Raw genomic sequence first — 25785 nt, forward strand, 5'->3', positions numbered from 1 at the left:
TTCAAGCCCCATGACCGACAAAAAAAAAAGCTGGATTTCAAGTCCACCATTAGCCTAGACTACAAAGCGAGTTCCAGGTGATCATGGTCTAGTTATTGAGACCCTGTATTTAATAAAATAAGTACAACACAACAAAATCCTACATGCAAAATAACCAAATCCATCTCCTTGCCCTGCCCAGGAATTTATCTCTTACAGGGCACCCAGGATCCCAACACTGACCACTCCCTTGGGAAAGACCTGACATTTCCTTCTTGTCCCAGCAGCAGCAGGGCTCTGGGTACCAGGTGCACAAGCTGTCGGGTTTGGGCTGAGCTGGGGGTGGGCTGCTGGTGGTCCCTGCGCTGAGAGAGGGCAAGCTCTGGGCCTGGTCTTGTGTCTAAATCAGCTGCTCAAACCAGGTGTCCACTGCCTGCCAGGCTCTCCACTGGAGTTAGTCCTTGCTACTGATGACCACTGGGACAGCAGGCAGGACTCTGCCGCCGTGTCACCTTTTCCCAGATGTCTGTCCTTTAGCGTGTCACTTCAATAACCCGGCTCTTCTGTCCCAGACAGGCTGAGCCCAAAGAACGGGAGATATAGGATGCAGTGGCGTCCATTCGACCACCCACCGACAGAGGGCGCTACAGGCACCGTGCGGCGCCGCTCCTCCTCCTTTGTCTTTCCCCGCCTGTCACCTCTATGTTTTACTTCCGGCTATACCGGAAGTCATCCCTTCGGGGACTCTGAGCGTAGCTTCCGCTTCCGGGCCGGCCGTGGCGGCGGGGCTCTGAGAGGTGGGCGGGCTTGAGCACTGGGTGTCTGTCTGGAGCCGGCGCCCTCGGTGACCCCCGCTCCGCATCCTCGGAGCTGCGCCCTGGTCGCGCTTGGCTGCAACCGCTGCGGTGTGAACGAACGAATGAATGAGGGAGCGAGCGGTGATCTGTCACTTCTTACCCGGTGACGCGGCGAGGAGCCGGGATCGAGGGCGGCATGAACCGGGCCAAGCCCACCACCGTGCGGAGGCCCAGCGCCGTGGCCAAGCCTTCGGGTGCGTTCCCCGTGCGGCGCTGGGGGGCGGGGGGCGGGGGGCGGGGAGATGGGGGGCGGCGGCGGGGGGGCGGCGAGGGGATGGGCGGCGGGGGGCGGGGGGGACGGGGGGCGGGGGGCGGGGAGATGGGCGGCGGGGGGCGGGGGCGGGGAGATGGGCGGCGGGGGGCGGCGGGCGGCGGGGGGCGGCGGGCGGCGGGGGGCGGGGAGATGGGGGGCGGCGGGGGGCGGCGGGGGGATGGGGGGCGGGGGGGCGGCGGGGGCGGGGGGCGGGGAGATGGGGGGCGCCGGGGGGCGGGGGGGGCGGCGGGGCGGGGGGCGGCGGGGGGCGGGGAGATGGAGGGCGGCGGGGGGCGGGGAGATGGGGGACGGGGGGCGGCGGGGGGCGGGGAGATGGGGGGCGGGGGGCGGCGGGGGGATGGGGGGCGGGGGGCGGCGGGGGGGGGGATGGGGGTCGGGCGCGAGATCTCCTGCTGGACGAGGTCACCCGGCGGACATCGGTACCGAGATCTCCTGCAGGACAGGGTCACCTGGACCCTGAACCCCGGGGCTGAGATCTCCTGCAGGGACAGGGTCACCTAGGCCCTGGATCCCAATATTGAGATCTCCTGCAGGGACGGGGCACCTGGGCCTTGGATCCCAGTATTGAGATCTCCAGCAGGGACAGGGTCACCTAGGCCCTGGATCCCAGTATTGAGATTTTCTGCAGGGACAGGGTCACCTGGGCCCTGGATCCCAGTATTGAGATCTCCTGCAGGACAGGGTCACCTGGGCCCTGAACCCCGGGGCTGAGATCTTCAGGGACAGGGTCACGTGGGCCCTGGACCCCAGTATTGAGATCTGCAGCAACAGGGTCACCTGGGCCCTGAACCGCGGGGCTGAGATCTCCTGCAGGGACAGGACATCTGGGCCCTGAACCCCAGTATTGAGATCTCCTGCAGGGATATGGTCACCTGGGCCCTGAACCCCAGTATTGAGATTTCCTGAAGGGACGGGGCACCTGGGCCCTGGACACCTGGGCTGAGATCTCCTGCAGGGACAGGGTCACCTGGGCCCTGGATCCCAGGACTGAGATCTGCAGGCACAGGGTTACCCGGGCCCTGGACACCGGGGCCGAGATCTCCTGCAGGACGGAGGTCACTTGATTCAGCTGAGCATCTGGGAGACTGCATGGTATCAGGGCTAAGTGGTCTAGACTCAGCTCCTGGAGTGGCTTCCTGTGTGACATCGGTAACATTACCCAACTTCTATGTGTGTCTTCCTTCCCAGTAAAGTGAGAGGTGATCAAACTGAGTCGGGAATTTGGGGACTAAACAATCTAACCTGTAGATTAGGGTTGGCCTGGCTCATAGTCATTGGCCATTAGTAGCCATCACTGTCCACAACATGCCTGTCCTGGCTCTCTAGGGGCCCTGCTGAGTGGCCTCCAGCCTCACTCTCACCTTCTCTAATCCCTTGCTCAGCCCCTCTAAGAGGTTGGAAGCTCTCCCACTGTGGATGGGTGGTGTCACACCATGCCTGTCTTCTGTCTCCTCTGCAGGGCACCCTCCACCAGGGGACTTCATTGCTCTGGGCTCAAAGGGCCAGTCTGGGGAATCGAAGACAGGGTCAGCCCTGCTGAAACCAGCGGCCTCGGGCCTACCCTCAGAGCGCAAGCGTGAAGCTGCAGCCACTTTGCCCGGGGCCTCTTCTCTTGGTGGCCTTGCCAAGCGCCCCAAACTCCCTGCTACTCCTCCACTGAGTGCCCTGGGGCGCCTGGCCGAGGCAGCAGTAGCAGAGAAGCGAGCCATCTCTCCCTCCATTAAAGAGCCGTCTGTGGTGCCGATTGAAGGTACAGTTGGGCTACAAAGGAGCCCCTTTGTGGGAAATTAAGTTGTTGCTGTGACAGGCTGAGGACTGGGTCTTAGCACTCAGCCTTTGCTGTGTGGGAAAAACTTCACATCTCTTGGAGGAAGCTATTCACTGTGGGGCTTCTTATGGTTTGCCAGTGTCCCTATGGCTAACCAGTCCCTCCTGCCCTGGCCAGTCCTGCCCACAGTGCTGCTGGATGAAGTTGAGGCTGCTGAGCTGGAGGGTAATGATGATAGGATTGAGGGCGTGTTGTGCGGGGCAGTGAAGCAGCTGAAGGTCACCCGGGCCAAGCCCGACAGCACCCTCTACCTGAGCCTGATGTACCTGGCCAAGATCAAGCCCAACATCTTCGCCACTGAGGGAGTCATCGAGGTGAGGCCAGCCCCCAGCACCACGTTCTCTTACCAGCCACTTCCTTCCCTGTCGCCTCTCAGACCCTCTGGCCACACCTGTGTGTCAGGGTGGCTGTGACAGGCCCATGACACCAGCCCTCCCTGGCAGGCTCTGTGCAGCCTCCTGCGGCGAGACGCCTCCATTAGCTTCAAGGCCAAGGGGAACAGCCTGGTGTCTGTGCTGGCCTGCAACCTACTCATGGCTGCCTATGAGGAGGATGAGAACTGGCCTGAGATCTTTGTCAAGGTGAGTCCTCCACTCTGGGGCTCAGTGGGGTTGATAAAGAAGAGCACCGTGGAGTGGGGTGGGGATGGGGTGTAGGAGAGAGGTTGGAGCATGAAAGAGAAGCATATGATGCTGTCTCTCCTGCACTGAGAGACAATGAGGACCTTCTGGGTGGCCACCCCACCTGGCCATTGGCAGCTGGGGTGTCAGGACTGGCCCCAGGCAGGCCTGAGGCTGTGGCTCCCCAGGTGTACATTGAAGACTCCCTGGGGGAGCGGATCTGGGTGGACAGCCAGCACTGCAGGACCTTCGTGGATAACATCCAGACTGCATTCAACACCAGAATGCCCCCCAAGAGCATGCTGCTGCAGGGGGAAGGTGCCCGCAGCGGAGGTGACCTGGGGGCTGGTAAGAGCTGCTGGGAGTGGAACGGGGTCTGGCCCACAGGGAAGGAGGGTCATGGGGTGAGGATGGGATAGGAGTTGGCACCCACGGGCTTTCTGTGGTCCACACAGGGAGCAGCCCCCACCCCTCCCTCACAGAGGAGGAGGACAGCCAGACGGAGCTACTGATTGCTGAGGAGAAGCTAAGCCCCGAGCAGGAGGGCCAGCTCATGCCCAGGTAAGTGGGCCACGCAGGCTGGGCTCTAGGTTGGCGGGCAGGGTGGGTGTGTAGAGGACAGCGTCCTCCCTTCTTTCCTTGCCCCCTCTGGCCTAGGTACGATGACCTCACAGAGAGCGTGGAGGAGTACGTGCTGGACATGCTGCGTGACCAGCTCAACCGGCGGCAGCCCATCGACAACGTGTCCCGGAACCTGCTGCGGCTGCTCACCTCTACCTGCGGCTACAAGGAGGTGCGGCTGCTGGCTGTGCAGCGGCTGGAGATGTGGCTTCAGAACCCAAAGGTGGGCCATTTGGACAGTGGCGGGCTGGGGACTTCTGGAGGAAGGGGTCCCACCCGCCGCTCGGTGTGCTCCACGAGTCTCCCCGGCCTCCTACAGCTGACCAGGCCAGCACAGGACCTGCTCATGTCCGTGTGCATGAACTGCAACACACACGGCCCAGAGGACATGGACGTCATCTCCCACCTGATCAAGATCCGCCTCAAGCCCAAGGTCCTCCTGAACCACTACATGCTGTGTGTCAGGTGCGGGGCTGTGGGGAGGGTGGCGGGAGGCCGGCTGGAGGCCCGCTGGCCTGGCCCTTGCCTCTCTCACATGCCTGCCCCGCTCCCACCCAGAGAGCTGCTGAACGCACACAAGGACAACCTGGGCACCACCATCAAGTTTGTCATTTTCAACGAGCTGTCCAACGCCCGCAACCCCAACAACATGCAGATCCTCTACACTGTGCTGCAGCACAGCTCTGAGCTAGCACCCAAGGTAGCACCATGTCTACTCCCCCGACCCTCCCTCCCGCCCCGCCTACCTCTGCCTTGGCTGGAGGGGTGTTTGGGACGGCCTGTTCCCAGTGTGCACAGATGTGGGTGGGTGGGGGTGCTGCTGTGTGGGAAAGTGTCTGAATCTCATTTGTGTTGGGCTTCGAGTCCGTCCTGGAAATTAAAACTGTTGAGGGAGCAGCACTGAGCCCTTGAAAGAGCCACCAAAGGATCATGTCTGTAATCCTATCTAGTTAGGGGCTGAGGCTGGGAGGATCCCAATTTCAGGCCAGCCCGGGCTATCTTCAAAATAGCCAGCATAAATCAAAGCTAGTGTTGAGGCTGAAGTGGTAGAGCACCAGTCAAACAAACTAACCAGGTGAGCATGAGGGCCGAGTTCAAACCTGATTATTTCCTGAATAAAAGAGACACTTTATTTCCCTGCAATGATCCGGGCTGCCTTCCTAGACAAGGGTCCCCCAGATCTAGCTAGGGGCTCTATAGCACTGGGCCCTGGCCTGGAGCCTGGCTTGGCTGGGATGATCTGCTGTGTGTCAGTATCCAGCCTCGGTCTCCTTTGCCGCTCAGCAACAATGAGAGGAGCGCTGGGGTTGGGATCCTTTCTTCCTGCTGTCCTTTGAAGCATGGTGGGGGCTGAGGTGGCTTGTTGCTGCCCAGAACATCAGTGTAATGCCGGCACTGTGTTTGGGCTGAGCTGCTGCAAGGTGGCTGTTCCTGTGGGGTTACACGGGTACTCAGGCTCTTTCTGGAGACTCTTGTGGGGACAGCTGCCTGTGGGGCTGAGCGAGGCCCCGCCCAAGGATGTGGCAGGATGCCTGTCCTGGCTGGCATTTGATTTTGGTGTCGGCGGCCTCTCTCTGCCCCAGCTGCTGGCCATGGTGTTCCAGGACCTGCTGACCAACAAGGATGACTACCTGCGGGCGTCACGCGCCCTGCTGCGTGAGATCATCAAGCAGACGAAGCATGAGATCAACTTCCAGGCCTTCTGCCTCGGCCTCATGCAGGAGCGCAAGGAGCCCCAGTACTTGGAAATGGAGTTCAAGGTGCCCCCACTTCGCCTGCTGCCCCTCACCCCCGCCAGTTGTGCGCACGGGGCTCCACGTCCCAGCCTAGGCTGGGTGTGACCTGAGCTGTAGCTGGTGAGGCTGACAAAGCAGGTCTCCTAAGCAGGAGAGGGAGTGGCCACTCTGGCCTGAGTCCACAGTAGGGGTGCAAGAGGAAGTGGGGGACTGGTGGAGATCTCAGACCCTAAAGCTGCCTGCCATCTGCCTGCGTACAGTCTGCTGTTTGCCTGTACAGGACTGGCCGTGTTGGCTGGACCTCCTCAACTAGGCTAGGGCCCTGCCTCTTCCCAGTCCTCCAGCTCTCGTGGTGGTGTCTGGACTCTGTAAAGACCCCCGTCTTGGCACAGCTTGTATGCACGTGTGCTTAAGTAACGTGGGGTGCATTGCAAGTGCCACTGTGCCGCTTTGCCCCTCCCTGCAGGAACGGTTCGTGGTCCATGTGACGGATGTGCTGGCAGTCTCCATGATGTTGGGCATCACTGCCCAGGTGAAGGAGGCAGGCATCGCCTGGGACAAAGGAGAGAAAAGGAGTAAGGCTTGGTGCTGGCGTGGCCCAATTAGCCAGGCCTGGTGGCATCTGACCCTAATGCCATCCTAGGGGAGGCTTGCAGAGATGGGGAGAAGGCTCAGTTTCAGCATGGCCATGAGGAGACCGGATGTGCTTGCAAGTGGCCATCTTCTGCCACCAGGGCATAAAGTGACCCAACCCAGGTCTCGTCCTCTGTCGAGTTTTCTACTGCTGAGGCCCCAAGCCCATAGCAGGCCTTCCCCATGGCTGGCAGGAGGGAAGGTGGGGCCGTGCTGGGGTCACTTACCCTCCAGGGCTGGGGCTACAGGAGGTCATCGCTGCCACTAACGCTGCTGCTCCTCACAGACCTCGAGGTGTTGCGCGCCTTCCAGAACCAGATTGCCGCTATCCAGCGGGATGCAGTCTGGTGGCTTCACACTGTTGTCCCCTCCATCAGCAAGCTGGCACCCAAGGACTATGTGCACTGGTATGGTGGCCTTCTGCCTGTGAGGGCCATGCTGGGGGCCATGTGATCGCTGAGGGTCAGCGCCACTTGTGGGGCCTCTGGGGTGGGGGCTGCTCTGCAGGGCTGTTTAGGACTCAGCTGGCCCCTGGACATTGCTGGCTGCTCCATCTAACGTTGTCTGTGTTGTGCCTGAGGGTGGCTGCCCTCGCCTGACAGCCTGCCCTGTCTGTCTGCAGCCTGCACAAGGTGCTTTTCACAGAGCAGCCTGAGACTTACTACAAGTGGGACAACTGGCCGCCGGAGAGTGACCGCAAGTGAGCACACCACAGCCAGGCTAGGGCCAACCCGTCTGCACTGCCCCAGTGCCATTCTGTGCTGGGGTCTGTAGTCACCCACCCTAGGCAGCCGACCAGCCCCTATGCCCTGCCTTCAGCCCCCCAACTCCTGCCTCTTCTGTTTCCTGGTTGGTTGTCCCCCCACCCCCTGCACATCCCAGACTCCCCCTCACAGCCACAGGGACCGCCCGCCTCAGCTACCACCAGAGGTCAGGGTCCTATCCCTTCCCCATTCTTCCTGGGAATCCTGCCGCCCTGGCTTGTGTAGTCCCCCGGGGTAGCAGAGCCTCATGCAGGCTGTGGAAACAAGTAATCATGTGGCCACCGAAGCTTCCCTGTGCATTTGACCCTGGGAACTGGGCTGGGGTGGGGTGGGGGACCCCAAGGCCTCAGCCCCTGCACACAAACAGGGCCTGTGGCTCCTGGATTGGTGGGCCACAGCCCCTCCCACCCCCAACCAGCTGCTCCCATGCCGTTTGCAGCTTCTTCCTGCGCCTGTGCTCAGAGGTGCCCATCCTGGAGGATACACTCATGCGCGTCCTGGTCATTGGGCTGTCCCGCGAGCTCCCGCTTGGCCCTGCGGATGCCATGGAGCTTGCTGACCACCTGGTGAAGCGTGCCGCGGCTGTGCAGGCAGACGGTAATGGCCCTGCCCTCCTCTTTATACCCTGACGTGAGGATCTGGGCTGTCTGCGGGGCTCGCACTCTGTGCTTAGTTCTTTGGGAGGCCAGGGCCTGGAGTTGATGCAGGAGCCCTTGAGGATTGGCAGCCTTGCCCTCTCCATTGGGAAGCAGGGCTTGAGCTTGGGGCCTTGCATTCTTTTTTTTTTTTCCTCCCAGTCCTGGGTCTTGAACTCAGGGCCTGGGCACTCTCTCTGAGCTTCTTTTGCTCAAGGCTAGCACTCTACCACTTGATTCACAGCTAGATAAGCACTCTACCACTAAGCTACATTTCCAGCCCTGGGGCTTTTCCACTCAAGGTTGGCATTCTACACTAGAGTAACATCTCTATTTGAAGCTTTTTGCTGGTTAATTGTAGATGAATCTCTCAGATTTGTCTGTCCCAGGCTGGCTTCGAATTGTGACCCTCAAGCCGGGCGCCGGTGGCTCACACCTGTAATCCTAGCTATTAAGGAGGCTGAGATCTGAGCATCACAGTTCAAAGCCAGCCTGGCCAGGAAAGTCTGAAACTCTTATCTCCAATAAACCACCAGAAAACCGGAAGTGGTGCTGTGGCTCAAGTAGTAGAGCTGAAGAGCACAGGACAGCGCCCAAGCCCAGAGTTCAAGTCCCATGACCGACAAAAAAAAACCAAAACAACAACAACAAAAAAATACGAATTGTGACCCTCAGATTTCAGCCTCTTGAGTAGCTGGGATTACAGGTGTGAGCCACCAGTGCCCAGCTCCGTGATCTTAAACTTGGTGTCCCCACTGCTGATCAGTGAAAGGTTGATGACCAGAATGTGGCTATATGGCCTGCTGGGCATTCCTGTCTCTTTTCCTCTGGCTGCTCTCGTGCCCATTTTCTGACTGAGTTCCTGGCCTGTATACTGCCCTGGGAGTGGCATTGCATGGGCTCTGGAGCTGTGTCTTTGGCTTTCAGATGTGGAAGTACTGAAGGTGGAGAGGATCCAACTGATCGACGCCGTTCTGAACCTGTGCACCTATCACCACCCTGAGAACATCCAGCTCCCACCTGGGTGAGTAGGTATGCCGCTGGCCCAGGCCTGGGCACATGGCCGGTATAAGACCTGCTTCCTGCTGGCACCTCATTCCTACTTGCTTTCTGCTTTACGTATGAATGAGTTTTTCTGTTTTTTGTTTTTTGGCCAGTCCTGGGGCTTGAACTCAGGGCTTGAATCATGAGCTTATTTTGCTCAAGGCTTACACTACCACTTAAACCACAGTACCACTTCTAGCCTTTTCTGTTTATGTGGTACTATGAATTGAACCCATAGTTTCCTGCATGCTAGGCAAGCACTCTACCACTAAGCCACATTTCCAGCCTACCTACTTCTGCTTTTTTTTTGAGTAGTTCATTGGAGATAAGAGTCTCAGAGACTTTTTTGCCCCAGTTGGCTTTGAACTGTGATCCTCAGATCTCAGCCTCCTGAGTAGCTAGGATTACAGGCGTGAGCCACCAGCGCCCGGCTAAGGCTCTAACATTTGACCACACCTCCACATCTGTCTTTTTGCTGGTTAGTTGGACTTCTTTGCCAGGCTAGCTTCAAACCATGATCCTCAGATCAGCTTCCTGAGTAGCCAGGATTATAAGCATGAGCTTTCCTTAGCTTTCTGGCATGTGCTCTTTCCATAACTAGGTATATTTCACTGAAGGCTGTTGGTGTGTCACAAGTCTACCTCAGATCCTCTTTGTTAGGCTATGTCCTCTCTAAAGACTCTCCTTGAATTCTGCTCACCTGTGATCTTGACATGTTGCAGTTGGGCCCTGATGGATTCTGGGGTTTCTAGTGTCTTGCTATTCATTAAATGCTTACACATCATCTATTTTTGCACCCCCTTCATAGATGGGACAGCCAGGCTAGGAAGGTCAGTGGTGGCCTGGGCTCAGCGCTGTTGGGTCAGTGGCGGCGTGGGCTCAGCGGCCTTGTCTCTTGGGGTCCAGAAACGCCTCTGTGCATGTTCGTGGCATGGCCAAGGATCACTAGGAGGGGACATTCTGAGGTGCACTGCCTTAGTGCAGAGCTGTGGTTGAGCTGGACAGCTGGTAACCTCTGCCCGTACTATGGACACTCTGTCCTGTAGGTACCAGCCCCCCAGCCTCGCCATCTCTACCCTCTACTGGAAAGCCTGGCCTCTGCTCCTGGTGGTTGCTGCCTTCAACCCTGAGAACATTGGTGAGCCCTCCTGCTGTGGTGGTCCTGGCTGCGGGTGGCCACCAGCCTGCGGGCAGGGCCCATCTCTGCTCTCCTTCCTCTAGGCCTGGCCGCCTGGGAGGAGTACCCCACGCTAAAGATGCTCATGGAGATGGTGATGACCAAGTAAGTCACCCAGTCCTGCTGGCGCCTCAGGGCCTTTGGCTCAGGGCTGGACACCGCTACATCTCAGGCTGATCCCTGGGGTATCTGGGCTTGAAAATACTTTTCAAGTCCATGCCCATTGAGGGTCTGGCTCTTCTGGGGGTGGGAGGAGCCAGGGTGTCAGCACCGAGCCTGTGGGGAGGCCATGTCATGGCAGTGTCTGGAGAGAGTGGAAGCTCGATGCCAGAGGAGGCACAGCTGGGCTGGGCTTGCAGCCTCCAGCTGAGGCCTTGCGGGTGCGGCCCCTGCTGGGCTGTGAGCGTCCTCCGGCGGAGCTGTCCTGGCAGACAGGTCACAAGGCCATGTCTGCACGGTCTCCAGCAATTACTCGTACCCCCCGTGCACGCTGACGGACGAGGAGACGCGGACAGAGATGATCAACCGGGAGCTGCAGATCTCCCAGCGGGAGAAGCAGGAGATCCTGGCCTTTGAGGGCCACCTGGCCGCCGCGTCCACCAAGCAGACCATCACGGAGAGCAGCAGCCTCCTGTTATCGCAGCTCACCAGCCTGGACCCCCAGTATGCCCGCCCTGCCCCGACTCGAGCCCAGGCCTGGGCAGGCCTTATCCTAGAGCACCCTCAGTGCCCAGCTCCTGGCATGTGGTCCAGCATTAGCAGCCCAGGGGCTCAGGGTGGGATGGGGTCCATTGCTGTTGCTCTGGGAGTATTGTGCTGTGACTTTCTGATGCCATGTCCCCTGTGACCTGCAGAGGGCCCCCCCGGAGGCCTCCCCCCCACATCCTGGATCAGGTGAAGGGCCTCAACCAGTCCCTGCGTCTTGGACACCTTCTGTGTCGCAGCCGCAACCCCGACTTCCTGCTGAACATCATCCAGCGCCAGGTAGGGGAGTCGGGAGGACTCCGGGGCACTGCAGCCAGAGGGCAGTGCAGACACATGCAGCTCAGACATGCCGTGACACAGGGCAGGCTCACTGGCCTCAGTGGAGTCTCTGCCTTTCCACCAGGCCTCCTCCCAGTCCATGCCCTGGCTGGCTGACCTGGTGCAGTCCAGTGAGGGCTCCCTGGACGTGCTGCCCGTGCAGTGCCTGTGCGAGTTCCTGCTCCACGACGCTGCGGACGACACAGCGTCGGGGGAGGAAGAGGACGAGGGGGAGAGCCGGGAGCAGAAGGCCAAGAAGCGGCAGGTTGGTGCCAGTCTGCCCCAGCCTGTCCAGCAGCAGCAGGCAGCTTCCAAGAGCCCCTCTCACCCCAGAGCCCCTCTCATCCCCAGAGGCAGCAGAAGCAGCGGCAGCTGCTGGGCCGCCTGCAGGACCTGCTGCTGGGCCCGAAGGCGGATGAGCAGACCACGTGTGAGGTGCTTGACTACTTCCTGCGGCGCCTGGGCTCCTCACAGGTAGCCTCCAGGGTGCTGGCCATGAAGGTGAGTGCCAGCTGGGCTGTGGGATTCCCTGTGTGTCCCTGGCTCATGCTCGCTCTTGGTGGTGGACGCGCACCTGGTCGCCCTAGGCTGTGTGCATGCACAAGGCCAGCGCCTCCACGCAGCCCACATAGCTGGGACCCTTGTCACTTGTGTGGCGTGGCTTCTGGGTGGTGGTGTGAGATTTTTGGGGAGTGACTGAGACTGTATTCTGGCATGCTTGAAGCCCTGGGCTCCATCTCCTCCCCAAAGCATGCGTGGAAGCAGTGCTTGTAGCCCCGGGGGTGACCAGGCCTGGGCTGAGGGTGCTGTGCTTGTGTGCCCGCAGGGCTTGTCTCTGGTGCTATCTGAGGGTGGGCTGCGGGACAAGGAGGAGAAGGACCCCCCCATGGAGGAGGACGTCGGGGAGCCAGATGCCTTGCAGGGCTACCAGTGGCTGCTGCGGGACCTGCCCCGGCTGCCTCTGTTTGACAGCGTGAGGACCACCACTGCCCTGGCGCTGCAGCAGGTGAGGGGCTGAGGGAGAGTAGGGTAGGGCAGGGGTCGGGGCCACAGGAGGGCCTGCAGCCCTGCCCTAAGAACCAGTTCAGCAGCCTGCCTTTCTCCCCAGGCCATCCACATGGAGACAGACCCCCAGACCATCAGTGCCTACCTGGTCTACCTGTCCCAGCACACACCGGTGGAGGAGCAGGGGCCACACAGCGACCTGGCCCTGGTGAGGGGGACGGCGATCGTCCAGCAGCCTAGCTCTGTCTAATGGGGACCAGGGCCGGGCTGCTGCACCCCATGCAGAGTTCCCTGTGCCCAGCCTGGTTGCTGTGGCCTTGTGCACATGCCATTGCTCAGGACCTCTGGGGCCTGGCCATCTGTGTCCCTTTAGGCCCTGTTGACTTCTGGGAAATTTCCTGAGACCTATTGGGGCGTTGGTTGTGGGCAGGTGGAGCCCTGAGCCACCTCCCACGGGGCCTGGCAGTGTTTGGGACAAGGCTTGGAGATTGGATAGCTGTGCTGCCAGCTGAGGGAGCTGAGAGTCCATGACCTTTGTCTGTCCCCTCCTTCACACCATCCTGCTTCTGTGCCTCGATTTCCTGGTGGCTTTTCTCGGCCTCAGTGTGGCCTGCAGGAAGTTCACGGCTCTGAGCCTGAGCAATGCACATGTGAGACATGGCGTCACTGAGAGCATGATTCCTCCACAGTCTGCGCTCCTCGTTGGGACCCAAATCCCAGACACACTTGCATGCTGGGCTCAGTCCTTTATCCTCATGCCGCCAATCTGGCGTCCATGTGGGAGCTCAGAGCCAGTCTTCTGTGCTTGTGGCACACATATAAGTGTACTGGTGGACACGGTTTACCGTGGCCTTCCCTCCTGGTGATGGGCAATCCTGCAGATCGAGGAAGTGTCTGGCCTGATGCCTCTTGCTTCTCATGATGGTGGGCAGAGGCCTCCATGTCCACCTTTGAGGTGCTGTGATGTGTTTCTGTGACTCACATTCAGAGAGAGCCCTTGTCACCTCTCCCTCTTTCCACTGCCAGCTGCCTGGCGGCTGTATCCACACCCAGAGGGGAAGAGAGAGCCTGCAGCCCTGAGGGCTCCACGCTCAGTGTGATTGGCCTTGGGTCATATAACTGAGGCTGGGATGGGGGGGTGGAGAGACACTAATGGCAGAGACCCCAGGAGCCTCTGACAGCCTCATCCTGCCCAGGATGTGGCCCGACTGGTTGTTGAGCGCTCCACCATCATGGCACACCTCTTCTCCAAGCTCTCCTGCAGCGCCACCTCTGATGCCGTGCTGGGTGCCCTCCTGTCTGTCTTTTCCCGCTACGTGCGGCGCATGCGCAAGAGCAAAGAGGGCGAGGAAGTCTACAGCTGGGTGAGGGCAAAGGCGTCCATGGCCGGGGGAGGGAGGGAAGAGAACCAGGGGCCCATGAAGGGCGAGGAGGTTCATTTCTGGGTAAGGTGGCTTTTGTCCACAGCTCTCCTGAGCCACTTGGGTCCCCCCCTTGCTCCCTCCCCACAGTCGGAGTCTCAGGACCAAGTCTTCCTGCGCTGGAGCAGCGGGGAGACGGCCACCATGCACATCCTTGTGGTCCACGCCATGGTCATCCTGCTGACACTGGGCCCACCCCGAGGTGAGTGGTGGCCAGCTGGCAGTTGCCTCTGGGTTTTCTTTCTCTGCCCCTGGACAGGGGTCATGTAGTGATTGCCTGTAAACTGAGGCCCCTGGAAAGGACTGCCTGAGCCAGGAGATTGGGTCAGCAGAGTTCCCACAACCCCAGCCCTGAGCCCAGGCGCTGTCTAGAGGAGCCATCCTGTCCTCGTGGCCCAGGCAGGAGACTGCGTTTCTTGGTGGGGAGGTACAAGCCTGGGGCTGCCCATATGGCCCAACTTCCCCTGTTGGGAAGGGCCTATTGGCCCTAGGCTGGTCGACTCATCTGGTGGTCAGCCTTCCCTTCTCCCCACCCACTAAGAATTCTTCCTCTGCCACCTACTTACTGACTAGGCATGCACAAGGAGAGGGGCATGGAACCCTGCACGGGGGTGAGGGTACCTGTAGGAGGGAGGTAAAGGCTGTCACCCCAGTGTCACCCTCAGGGCAGCAGGGAAGGCTGGCCCCGTGCTACCCCAGCCTGCATGGCCCCTGGGCTGTGTGGAGCTGAATTGAAGAGATGGTGTGGCCAGGCAGCTTATACCCATAGGGCAGGGGTTCCTGTGGTACATGCGCCCACAAGGGCTAATGTCACAGGCTGTGGCGCCATCCCTGAGCCTATAGAAGCCCATGTAGCCAGCTGCTGCAGGACAGCAAGCTGACTTGAATAAACTAGTATGCCCAGTGTCCAGCACTCCTAGTCCTGTCTGCAGGACAGTCTTCCTTGGGCCCTGGGAAACCTTGGTCCCCAACCCCTGCCCCCCACTTAGAAGGGTCCAGAGGTCTCCAGTTCTCCCAGCCAAGGCAGGGGCCCGGGGTGAGGCTTCCCACCTGTCTTTCCCAAAGCTGGTGACAGTGAGTTCCAGGAGCTGCTGGACATCTGGTTTCCAGAGAAGAAGCCACTGCCCACTGCCTTCCTGGTAGACACATCCGAGGAGGCACTGCTGCTGCCTGACTGGCTGAAGCTGCGTATGATTCGCTCCGAGGTCCCTCGCCTGGTGGATGCGGGTATGGCCAGCCAGGCAGTGGCAAGCCTGGGCTCAGGGGGACCTGGGTATCCGTGTCCAGCAATGCTGACAGCTGGGGACCTGGCATGTCAGGCTGGCTCTGCTCCCGAGACTTGGAGATGAGTCCTTAGAGAGAAATGAAGATAAAAGGAGGGTCCTTGGGGAGAAGGGCAGGTGTTGCTGTTATTGTTGTTTGTGGCGGGGGGAGGGGGGAGGGGAGGGGAGGGGAGGGTTGGAGTGTCTCGCAGTTGGCCCTCAACTTGTGGGGTTTAGGCAGCCACAATGGGAAGGAGGGTACCAGCAGGGTCTAGACAAGGCTCAGGCCAGAGTGAGTCCATCGAGCCAGCATCCTGGTTGCCCTTGGCATTGGTGAGGTCCCTGTGCCCCCGAGGCCTGCCAGGGGCTGGAGAGGGGACGCTGGCTGTGCTGCTGCTCTGAGCCCCTGGCTGGCTGCACAGGAGTGCTGGCCCGGGCTGGGACTGCTAACGGAGTGCTCACAGCCCTGCAGGACCTGGAGCCCCAGCAGCTGCTGCTCTTCGTCCAGTCATTTGGCATCCCTGTGTCCAGCATGAGCAAACTTCTCCAGTACCTGGACCAGGCGGTGGCCCAGGACCCCCAGGCCCTGGAGCAGAACATCATGGACAAGAGTAAGCCACCCCCCTGTGCCATGGGGGGCTGCTCGGCAGGCAGGAAGGCACGGCAAGCACTCACAGCTGGAGTTGGCGCCCAGTGAGGCTAGATCCTGCAGGAAATCCCTGCCCCAGGGCCCTGTGGAGACTGATCTTTACTGGCAAGCCCCCAGTTCATCTCTTGGTTTGGGGGAAGTTTATGGAGCACCACGTGAGGGTCCCCACCCCTGGCTGTGGTTTTGCAGATTACATGGCTCACCTGGTGGAGGTACAACATGAGAGAGGCGCGTCTGGAGGCCAGACTTTCCACTCCCTGCTCACAGCCTCACTGCCGCCCCGGCGAGGTATGGACCTCCAGCCAGCCTGTCCCTGCGGTGGTACAGACAGTGCTGGGACATCACTGGGCTCCGGTGTCGGTCTGTTCTCCCTGCATCCCAGGACTGTGGGGCCCAGGGCTGACTGCTGTGGCTATGGCCTGGGTGGGATCTATTTGCCCCACTGCCTGCTGGGATCTGAAAGACTGAGCCCAGGCCTGTGTCCCTTTCTGTGCAGACAGCATGGAAGCACCAAAACCGAAAAGCACTCCTGATCAGCCTCCCGGCCAGGGCAGAACCCGAGCTGGGGCTCAAGTCCGGGTGCTCGGCCCCGAGGATGACTTGGCCAGCATGCTCCTGCAGGTACCAGTGCCACTGTGGTCTGGCCCCACGCATGTGGGGCCCAGCCGCCACCCATTGCACATGCAGGGGCCTGTGCTGGCCTGCTTCATGCAGGGCTCCTGCTGAGCCACCCTCTGCCTTAGCACGCCTATGAGCAGAGGTGGAAGGCCCCTGTGGTGCCAGGCCCCCATGAAGCCTCCTTCCCCCTCCTCAGGGAGCCCGTGAGTATGTGGCAGATCCTGTTCACTGCCTCTCAGTTGGCGTAGTTGAGGCCAGAGATTAAACTGGGTCCCTATGGCTGCGGGTGGGTGGGGGAGACTGGGGGCTCAGCTGCCTGCCCCACACCTCCTGATCCCAGTATTGCTGTTCAGATCTTCCCGCTGAACCCTGACCCGCGGTGGCCAAGCTCCAGCCCGCGCCCCCTCGTCCTGGCGCTGCAGCAGGCACTGGGTCAGGAGTTGGCCCGCGTCCGCCAAGGGGATCCTGAGGTGCCGGGCGTGACAGTGCGCCTGCTGCAGGCCTTAGCCACGCTGCTGGGCTCCCCGCATGGCGGGGCCCTTGGCATGGCCATGCACCGCAGCCACTTCCTGTCCTGCCCACTCATGCGCCAGCTTTACCAGTACCAGGTACCGAGGCATGGCGCTCCTGGCAGAGGGATGAGTGTGGAGGGGTGAAGTGCGGGGAGGCTGGGGTCCTAGAGGAGGGGAATCCTGGGACCCATGAGCCGCCACTCCCACAGCGCTGTGTGCCCCAGGACACCGGTTACTCCTCGCTCTTCCTCAAAGTGCTCATGCAGATGCTGCAGTGGCTGGACAGCCCGGCTGTGGAGGACGGCCCCCTCCAGGCCCAGCTCAAATTCTTCGCCACCCAGTACTCGGCCAGACACAGGATCAGCGATGGTAAAGGCACTGTGGCATGGAGTACCCAGGGCTCCAAACCACAGGCCAGCCAGAGTGTGGTGTGGCTAACAACTGTGGGGAGCGGTGCCGGCCTGGAGGGAGGGTTGAGTGGGGCCCTGGGAGCCCCAAGCACAGGAGACCAAGCCCATGGCCTCCTCCTGCAGTACGGAGTGGCCTCCTGCACCTGGCTGAGGCCCTGAGTTTCCGCCGTGACCTGGACGTGGTCAGCTCCACCGTGCGGGCCGTCATTGCCACCCTGAAGTCGGGGGGCAAGTGCAGCGTGGAGCCGGAGCTCATCAACAAAGGTAGTGCCTGGCCATGGTGCCACGCGGCACAGGCCTGCCTTGAGGGTGGGGATTCTCCCATTGGCATGTCCCACAATGTGGCGTGTTGTGGCAGCTGTGGCCAGCCCCACTCAGTCCTCCTTGTCCTGCACAGTGCTCCGGGGCCTCATCGAGGTGCGATCCCCCCACTTGGAGGAGCTGCTGACTGCACTCTTCTCGGGTGCGGTGGAGTCTGCCAGCCCTGGCCCAGCCCCCGGGCCGGTAGCAGTGGTCAGTGCCCTGCTGCTGCAGGAGAAGGAGGAGCCCCTGGGCCCCGGCCCTCAGGACACAGATGGCGGCAGGTGAGTGGGAGCCACAGCCCTGGTTAGGGACCCCATGAGCCCATCCCTGAGCTCCTTTCTCCCTACAGCCCAGAGACCATAAGGCTGGGCCCCTCGTCAGGGCTGCTCGTGGACTGGCTGGAGATGCTGGACCCCGAGGTGGTCAGCAGTTGTCCCGACCTGCAGCGGAGGCTGCTCTTCTCACGGAGGAAGGTGACAGGGCAGAGGGCATTCGTGGGAATGGTACTAGCTGGGGATGCCACCCATGGGGACTGCCCTGAGGCCTCGATCCATTAGCCCAGAGTGACAGAGCCCCAGGTCCTGGATGCCCATGGGGCCAGCTCTGTGGTAGCCGGATATGGTTTGGGGTGGGAGGTGGGCTGCCCTGTGTGTTTAGTTCTCCTGTTCCAGCTGTTCCAGGTCTCCACAGTGGGGTGCAGGGGCTAAGGGTGGCGAAGGAGTGAGGTGGAAGACTCCTTAGTATCATTTGAGCCTGGGGCACCGCCACGCTGCCCTGCCATTCTCTGTATTGGTGGTGAAGAAATAGTGGGGCGCTTGGGAAAGCTTTCAGATTCTTCCAGGAATTATCCCTGGTTGCGGTACCAGGAGGTGTCTGCTGACCACCTCACGAGGTCTGGTCAGCCCTTGCACCCAGTTGGGGTCATCTCAGCCTCTTCCATCTCCAGGGTAAAGGCCACACCCAGGCCCCATCTTTCCGTCCTTACCTCCTGGCCCTCTTCACACACCAGTCCAGCTGGTCCACACTGCACCGATGTATCCGTGTCCTTCTGGGCAAGAGCCGAGAGCAGAGGTGAGCCCGTCCTCCATCCAGGCCGTGCTACTGCATGGCCCTTCCCTGCCCATGGGTGCTGTGGGAGGCCAGGAAGCTGTCTCTACCAGGCTACACTGTCCTCTGCAGCAGTGGACCCAGGACATCCGACCAGGGCATCAGACATTCCCTAAGGGGTTCAGAGGGTGGCCTGTCACCCAGACTGGCTGTGCATGCTCCCTGCAGGATGGAAGTGTCCAGCTGTGCTGCCAGGCCCCTTCCCAATCCCGTCTTCTAGATCTTATCCCTGGGTCATATTCTCCGTCCATAGAAAACTCAGCCTTACTGTCCACACTGGAGCAGGGTGCAAGTGTAAATGGCCCCGAGTGGGGTGGGGCAGAACTGGGGAGCAGCTCCCCGAGACTGAGTGCATGCTCTTGCTAGCAGCTGCTCAGCTGTGGTCCTCTGCAGATCTGTGGTGGCTTCCCAGGGTGGCTGCCCTGGGCTCCCTGTGCTTAGCCACGTGTTCCTCCCCAGGTTTGACCCCTCGGCCTCGCTGGACTTCCTCTGGGCCTGCATCCACGTGCCTCGGATCTGGCAGGGCAGGGACCAGCGCACCCCTCAGGCAGGTGCTGGGAGGCGGCGGGCTGTCCGTGCGGTGTGTTGTGCAGCGGCTGGGCTGACTGGACGGTGCCTGCTTGCAGAAGCGGCGAGAGGAGCTGGTGCTCCGTGTGCAGCCTGCAGAGCTCACCAGCCTGGTGGAGCTGATCCTCGCTGAGGCGGAGGCCAAGAGCCAGGATGGGGATGCGGCCGCCTGTTCCCTCATTCAGACTCGGCTGCCCTTGCTGCTCAGCTGCTGCCATGGTGACGAGGAAAGCATCCGCAGAGTGACGGAGCACCTGACGGGCTGTATCCAGCAGCGGGGGGACAGGTGCCTGTGCTCCCCACCCCCAGCCCCTTGCCACGGGACAGTGCTGGCCAAGGGCCTGGCCTGGGTCTGGCCCCATCGGCCCCTGGCCACCCCAGTGAGTCCCTGTGGTCTCTTGTAGCGTGCTGGGTCAGCGCTGCCGGGACCTGCTGCTGCAGCTGTACCTGCAGCGGCCCGAGCTGCGGGTACCTGTGCCGGATGTCCTGCTGCCCAGTGAGGGGGCCGCCAGCAGCAGTGTCTGCAAGGTGAGCCACACAGCCCCTCCACACCACGGCTGCCCTCAAAGGCCCACTCCTACCTTGTCCTCCCCAAGGAGCCCCTCTGGGTGCAAAGGGGTGCTTTAGCTGTTCCGTCCCCTCACAGGTTGGAAGTGGGACGTGTGGGTGGTGTGCAGCATGCACGTGCTTCTAGGCTGCTGCCTCCATCAGCATGGGGTGCATTGTTTCACCCCCAAAAGTGTCCCTGGAGCCCCCTCAGCTCCAGTAGCATTGCTCCACCCTGGCAGGCTGGCTCGGTTCAGCATTCCTGCACCCCATGAATCCCAGCTGAGTGAAGGCCTTGTTTCCACACTGGGGCTGTGAGCAGGGCTGGGGAGGGCAAGGGGAGGTGGGGGCATACGGCCTCTACTGCTTCGTCCTCACCTCTCCCTGGCCTCCCCCCCATCTCCCCCAGCTGGATGGGCTCATCCACCGCTTTATCACCCTCCTGGCCGACACCAGTGACTCCCGCTCATCCGAGAGCCGGGTAGCTGATGCCAATATGGCCTGTCGGAAGCTGGCTGTGGCACACCCCATCCTGCTGCTCAGGTACTCCAGGCCTGGCATGGCCCTCCACCTACAGTCCAGTCCAGGGGGCCTCCCTGAGCACCGCCCTGTCCCCCCTTCTACTCCCATGCACGCCAGGGCATGTCTACCCCTAGTGTAATGTAAGGGTTCCGTAGCTGCAGGCTGGCACCCCGAAACCCAGGCCCTGGCTACTGGTAGTTTAGGAGCCATGGGCGCAGCCGTGCGCTCAGCAAGCTAGCTGCAGCTGTTCCTGGACACAGCACCAGCGGCATCCTGTCACAGCATCTGTCTTGTGGAAATCTGGGGTTGTCTGGGACCCACTGACTCCAGGTGGAGCTGTGACCCCGGAGCCCTTCTGCCTGTCACAGGCACCTGCCCATGATCGCAGCGCTGCTGCATGGCCGCACGCACCTGAACTTCCAGGAGTTCCGGCAGCAGAACCACCTGGCCTTCTTCCTGCACGTCCTGGGCATCCTGCAGCTGCTGCAGCCGCGCGTCTTCCAGAGCGAGCACCAGGGGGCGCTGTGGGACTGCCTGCTGTCCTTCATCCGCCTGCTGCTGGTGCGCCGACCACCCGGGCCTCACCTTCCCTAACCAGGACTGTGGTGGGGCCCTGCCATGTAGCTGAGCCCAGCTCCCCAGTAGCCTCCACTCCCACCACTCGGGGCCTTCAGAGCCCGGCCCAGCCCCAGCTTCCCATGTGCCTGGGGGAACCCCACGTCCTCAGCCCTCCCCATGGGGTCAGCAGAGGGCTGCTGTGAGGAGTTGGGGCAGTCAGCGGCGGTCAGGTGGGGGGAAGGGCACTGAGTGGCTCTGGCCTCTGCAGAACTACCGGAAGTCCTCCCGTCACCTGGCGCCCTTCATCAGCAAGTTTGTGCAGTTCATCCACAAGTACATCACTTGCAGCGCCCCGGCCGCTGTGGCCTTCCTGCAGAAGCACGCGGAGCCCCTGCAGTGAGTGGCAGCAGGGCGGCTCGGCACCTGCCAGGGGGCGCTGGGCAGGGCTGGGAGGGACCCCTCCATGAATGTGCTCTGGGCTGCCCTGAAGCAGAGCTGCCCAGTTCCTTGCTGTCCTTGGCCTGGGCGGCCACACCTTCTCCTGCTCCCAGCCCCGCCCTCTCGCCCCAGGTCCCCAAGCTGAAAGCCTGTTCCTCCCCCAGCGACCTGTCCTTCGACAACAGCGACCTGGTGATGCTCAAGTCCCTCCTGGCGGGGCTCAGCCTGCCCAGCTGCAACGGCAGGGCCGACCGGGGCCTGGATGAGGAGGGCGAGGGTGCGTGTGTGGTGCGGTGTTGGGGGGGGGAGGGTACTGTGGGTCTGCTGTCCCCAGCAGCGTGGCCAGCCCATGTGACGTGCCACCCCCACAGCCGAGCCCCATCCTGGGGCATTGCTGGGCCGCTAATGGGCCTCAGCACCCCACTGCAGCTGGGCCTCAGTCTTCCGGCCAGCGAGCCACGCGCCTGGCGCTGACTGCTGGCGGCTGGTTGCGGGCTGCTGTCAGAAGCCCTGGTTTGGGCACATGACTAAGGGTGGCTCCCAGATACCCAGAGGTATCTGGGTGCTAATGGGGCACCCACCAAGCTGGGCCTTGGTGCTGCCCTGCAGTGCCAAGGGGAGGCAGGGAGGGAGCTCATTGCCTGGGTGGGTTTCCTGTGGTCAGTGGGAGAAAGCCAGGACGCTGGGTCTCCTCCCAGCAAGCTCCGTGCCACCAAGCTTGCCAAGCTCCTGCTGTGTGCCCGGCACTCTTCTCAGCCTGGCGGCAGTTGGGGAGCCCCTGGGAAGGACACCCCATCTTCCTGGGGCTCCCTGCCTGTCACCTCCCCTCAGCATGACCTCTGCCTCTTGCAGATGAGTGCTCGGCCGGCTCCCTGCCGCTGGTCAGCGTGTCCCTCTCCACCCCGCTGACTGCGGCCGACATGGCCCCGCACATGAAGAGGCTCTCGCGGGGCCAGACCGTGGAGGGTGAGTGGGGCTCCTGCCCCCCAGCTGTCCAGGCCACAGCCATGCTGTGTGCTCCGGGGGGCTCTGGGGGCTGGGGTGCTTCTGGAGGGCACCCAGGCTGGGGTGCGGGCTGGTGTGCCTCGTGCGCTCAGTGCCCTGGGGAGGCCAGTGCATCAGGCCTACTGCCTGCCTCGGGGTCCTGGGATGGCAGCTCCTGAGTGGCAGGGGTGCACACGTTGGGGGCTTCTCAGGGAGCTGGGCTGCTGGGCTCTCTCACTGGGCTGGCTCTGCCCTCAGACCTGCTGGAGACCCTGAGTGACATAGATGAGATGTCGCGGCGCAGGCCCGAGGTGCTGGGCTTCTTCTCGGTGAGCAGGGGCACACTGGGCGGGGCCCAGGAGGGTCTTGGGGGAGCCTCAGGCGCTGTCCTTGGCTAGCTCTGGGCTCATGGCCACCTGCTGACGGCCCTGTCCTGATGCCCGCCAGACCAACCTGCAGCGGCTGATGAGCTCGGCCGAGGAGACCTGCCGCAACCTGGCCTTCAGCCTGGCGCTGCGCTCCATCCAGAACAACCCCAGGTGAGCCCACACGCCGCAGCCTCTGGGCAGCCCAGACACCTGTCACTCCTCGCTGTCCTGGGCACGGGCCGGGCCCCCCACACACAGCATGTCTCTTGCAGCACCGCGGCTGACTTCCTGCCCACCTTCATGTACTGCCTGGGCAGCCGGGACTTTGAGGTGATGCAGACGGCCCTCCGGAACCTGCCGGAATACACCCTGCTCTGCCAAGGTGAGCCCCGCCTCTGCTGCGTGGGACATCCTCACGGGAAGCCGGCCCCTGACCACCTCTCTCCCCTCAGAGCACGCGGCCGTGCTGCTGCACCGGGCCTTCCTCGTGGGCATGTACGGCCAGGTGGACACCAGTGCCCAGATCTCCGAGGCCCTGAAGATCCTGCACATGGAGGCTGTGATGTGAGCCCCACCCGGCCACACCCCAGTACCAGCCTGAGGCCAGCCGGGGGCCGCTTCAGGGTCTCCTCCTGGCTGCAGATGCCATAGCTGGCGGCTGGCACTGAGCCCCCGGGGACACGTGCCAGGCAAGGAGCAGCTGGCGTGCCTGCAAGGCAGGGTCAGCTTCAAATGAAACATTCTGTGTCCCTCGTGCCCAGCGTCCTGTCTTCTCCCATGGCCAGCGTGGCTCTCTTCTACTGAGATGTGGGGCTGCCAAGCACAGTCCCGGAGGTGGGGACCTGCCCGCTCCTGGGGTACTGCTGGGGGAATGCTGGTGCCTAGCTGTCTGCATCCACTGCTGCCACCTATGCTGTTTGCCCTGCCTGGCCCTCAGGGCCCTGAGTTCTCTGCCCACGGCATTGCTAGGCTACGGGGTGCGGGGGGGGGGGGGGCCTGGGTGGGAACAGCCAATGCCCCATTATCCCCATCCACCAGGAGGCTGCTGTGGGCCACTGCGTTTCCTCTGTCAGGATCAGAGTGTCTCCCCTCCATCCTCAGAGCAGCCAGAGGCCTCCCCGCCCGCAGGACAGGCCGTCTCCCCCCCAGTGGGGTCCCTACTGTCTGCAGTGCTTCAAGGCAGCCGCTGCCAGCCCATCCACCCTGGTGCTGGCTTCTGCCCAGCAATCCCATTGGTTTCCACCAGGGGGCACTGCAATCCGGAAAAGCGGCCCGGGGCTAGTGGGGGAACCTTGGTCTCCAGAGACATCCAGTCCCGTACCTACCCTGGACACTCAGCCCCAAGTCCAGGCCTGGCCTGTCACCCACATCCGCCCACCCAGCCCCCAGTCTCCCAGAGCAGCATGGCTCCTGCGTTCAGGGTCCTGGGAGGGAGGCCGAGATGGGTAGGAGGCTAGCCTGAGGCAGGGCGAGCCATCCGGTCACCCGGGAAGGCTGCCCACGCCCTTCATGATGGCCCTGAAGCTCCAGGCCCAGGTCCCAGAGAAGCCTCACCCCTGCGCTCCCCATTGCCGGCCGGCCTGGCCCCTGCTTAAGGCTGGGTGTGCCCAGCACCCCACCTCCAGGCCTCGTAGGATGCTCTTGGCTCTTTGGGCCTCTGTGCATCGGGGAGGCTGCGGCTGCCCCTGGCCACCACACGGCACCTCCCATCCCGGCACCCCGCCACCTGAGGAAGGGGCACCCCACGGGGATGGTCATTCCTGGGGTGGAGCATGAGCTGGGAAGGTGTCCACTTGTGTCCCCTGGACTGCTGCCTCCGCATCTCGCCCTCCTGGTGCCACGGGTGTGCAAGGGGCACCCCAAGCTCGAGGGGCAGCAGAGTGCCCTGCAGGGCAGACGCGGTGCCAGGCCCCTCCTGCCAGCCCTGCAGCCCAGCCAGGCCCGTCCGGGCCCCTCTCCAGCCCAGGTTGAGTCAAGCTGAGCTGTCCCATGTGGTGGCTGTTCAGGTGGCGTAGGCCCAGGGGTGCCTTGCCCCATGTAGGTGCTTAGCAAGGGACAAAGGGCCCACCCAGGTGGCCTGCCCGCCCCGGCTCCATTGCCAGGACCCGGGGGCCCAGCGCGGTGATGCTGGGTACGCCCCAACACAGGCACCGCAGGGCTCCGAGATGAGGGTTGAGGTCCACCTGTGAGGCCAGTGTCCAGCAGGACGTGGGCAGGCCTCACCCTGTGCGTGCCACTGAGGCGGCATCTGGCCAGGACAGGAGGTCGGTGGGAGCCCAGGTGTGGAGGACATGACCTGGGGCCATCTGCCATCCACACCCAGGTCCCCGTCTCTGACGCCCCAGGCACTGGCCATGGGGAGCTGGGCGCAGCACCTTAGCACCAGCCCACTGGCTGGCCTGAGATGGAGGCCTCCTGGCCCTGCCCTGCCCAGGTGCTGGGGAGGGAGGTGGGGCCGGGTCAAAGGGCAGCATCCTCCACCCACTCCCCTTTTGGCCTATCCCTGGCCAATCCCTGGCCTTCCTCCACCAGTGGGCAGGATGGGCGCTGCCATGGTGAGGCACTTTCCTGCTCCCTAGGCAGAGCAGGAGCAGCCCTGACCTTCAAACGGTCAGGGCAGAGGCTGGCCTCACCATGGAGAGGGAGGCTCCCACACTCGCCCAGAAAACCAGAGGCGTCCCTGCCTCTCAGGCTGAGGAGGCCCATGGTTACCTGGGATGTGAGGTGGAGAGTGGGGAGAGGCCAGGAGTCCTGAAACGTAGCTAGTCCCTCTCCCTTTCTGAGGGCAGCTGCGCCCTGGCCCTGTAGCCTGGCCAGCCCAGTGAGGTCATGCCAGGCATCGGCAGGGCAGGCAAGGGACAGGCTGGACATCTCCCTGGACAGTGGCCCCTTCTCTCCTGGGAGGTGACCTGTTAGCGCTCTGAGGAGGAGACAGGACAAACTAGAAGGGCCAGTTTCCACCCTGACCCTTTCCTGGAGCCACACCCCTAAGGCTGCTTTTCCAGTGCATCAGCTGGACTCTAGATCCCATGGGTGGATGCGTGGACCCCAGAGATATCAGCTCTGCCTGGGACACTAGGAAAGGTCATTGAGAGGAAGTGGGTCTTGAGGGATGAATAGGAGTTTTCTGAGTGGGTCTTAGCTCATGGGACTCTCCCTGGTCATCTCTTACCACCTACAATCTTGGTTTGGCCACCTGGTGCCATTCGGTGTGAAGTTGGGGAAAGCTGACCCCAACACCTGCCCACTGCAGGTCCTGGCCACATAAGGATGCATTAATTATCAGTGCTTGCTGTTATGCGAACAGAGAGATGCTGTGGTGTA

The 25785-nt window shown here is 62.0% G+C and overlaps 1 protein-coding gene across 2 annotated transcripts; it reads left to right on the plus strand.

Annotated features, from left to right (window-relative positions):
- Positions 1-765: 765 nt before the first annotated feature.
- Ints1 (integrator complex subunit 1) lies at positions 766-23208 on the plus strand. Of its 2 annotated transcripts, none has more exons than XM_042686681.1 (47): positions 766-1030; positions 2570-2860; positions 3056-3252; positions 3382-3519; positions 3747-3906; positions 4014-4119; positions 4210-4402; positions 4499-4644; positions 4738-4879; positions 5763-5939; positions 6382-6490; positions 6835-6955; positions 7171-7248; positions 7752-7909; positions 8875-8971; positions 10038-10129; positions 10213-10273; positions 10634-10831; positions 11023-11152; positions 11277-11456; positions 11543-11692; positions 12018-12197; positions 12300-12404; positions 13393-13560; positions 13708-13819; positions 14683-14844; positions 15344-15490; positions 15718-15816; positions 16025-16149; positions 16500-16754; positions 16868-17027; positions 17192-17332; positions 17466-17652; positions 17721-17844; positions 18318-18442; positions 18938-19025; positions 19105-19331; positions 19450-19573; positions 20001-20134; positions 20482-20674; positions 20940-21067; positions 21274-21386; positions 21962-22075; positions 22352-22422; positions 22541-22632; positions 22734-22843; positions 22914-23208. In XM_042686681.1, the coding sequence occupies exons 1-47, from the start codon at positions 973-975 to the stop codon at positions 23027-23029; spliced, it is 6582 nt and encodes a 2193-aa protein (XP_042542615.1). In that variant the 5' UTR covers positions 766-972; the 3' UTR covers positions 23030-23208. The 2 variants fall into 2 exon arrangements, with proteins under 2 accessions (XP_042542615.1, XP_042542616.1); XM_042686682.1 differs by having other exon boundaries at positions 4216-4402.
- The last annotated feature ends 2577 nt before the right edge of the window (positions 23209-25785 follow it).

Source organism: Dipodomys spectabilis, unplaced genomic scaffold (assembly GCF_019054845.1).
Source record: "Dipodomys spectabilis isolate Male_0828 unplaced genomic scaffold, ASM1905484v1 ptg000098l, whole genome shotgun sequence".
Lineage (NCBI taxonomy): Eukaryota > Metazoa > Chordata > Mammalia > Rodentia > Heteromyidae > Dipodomys > Dipodomys spectabilis.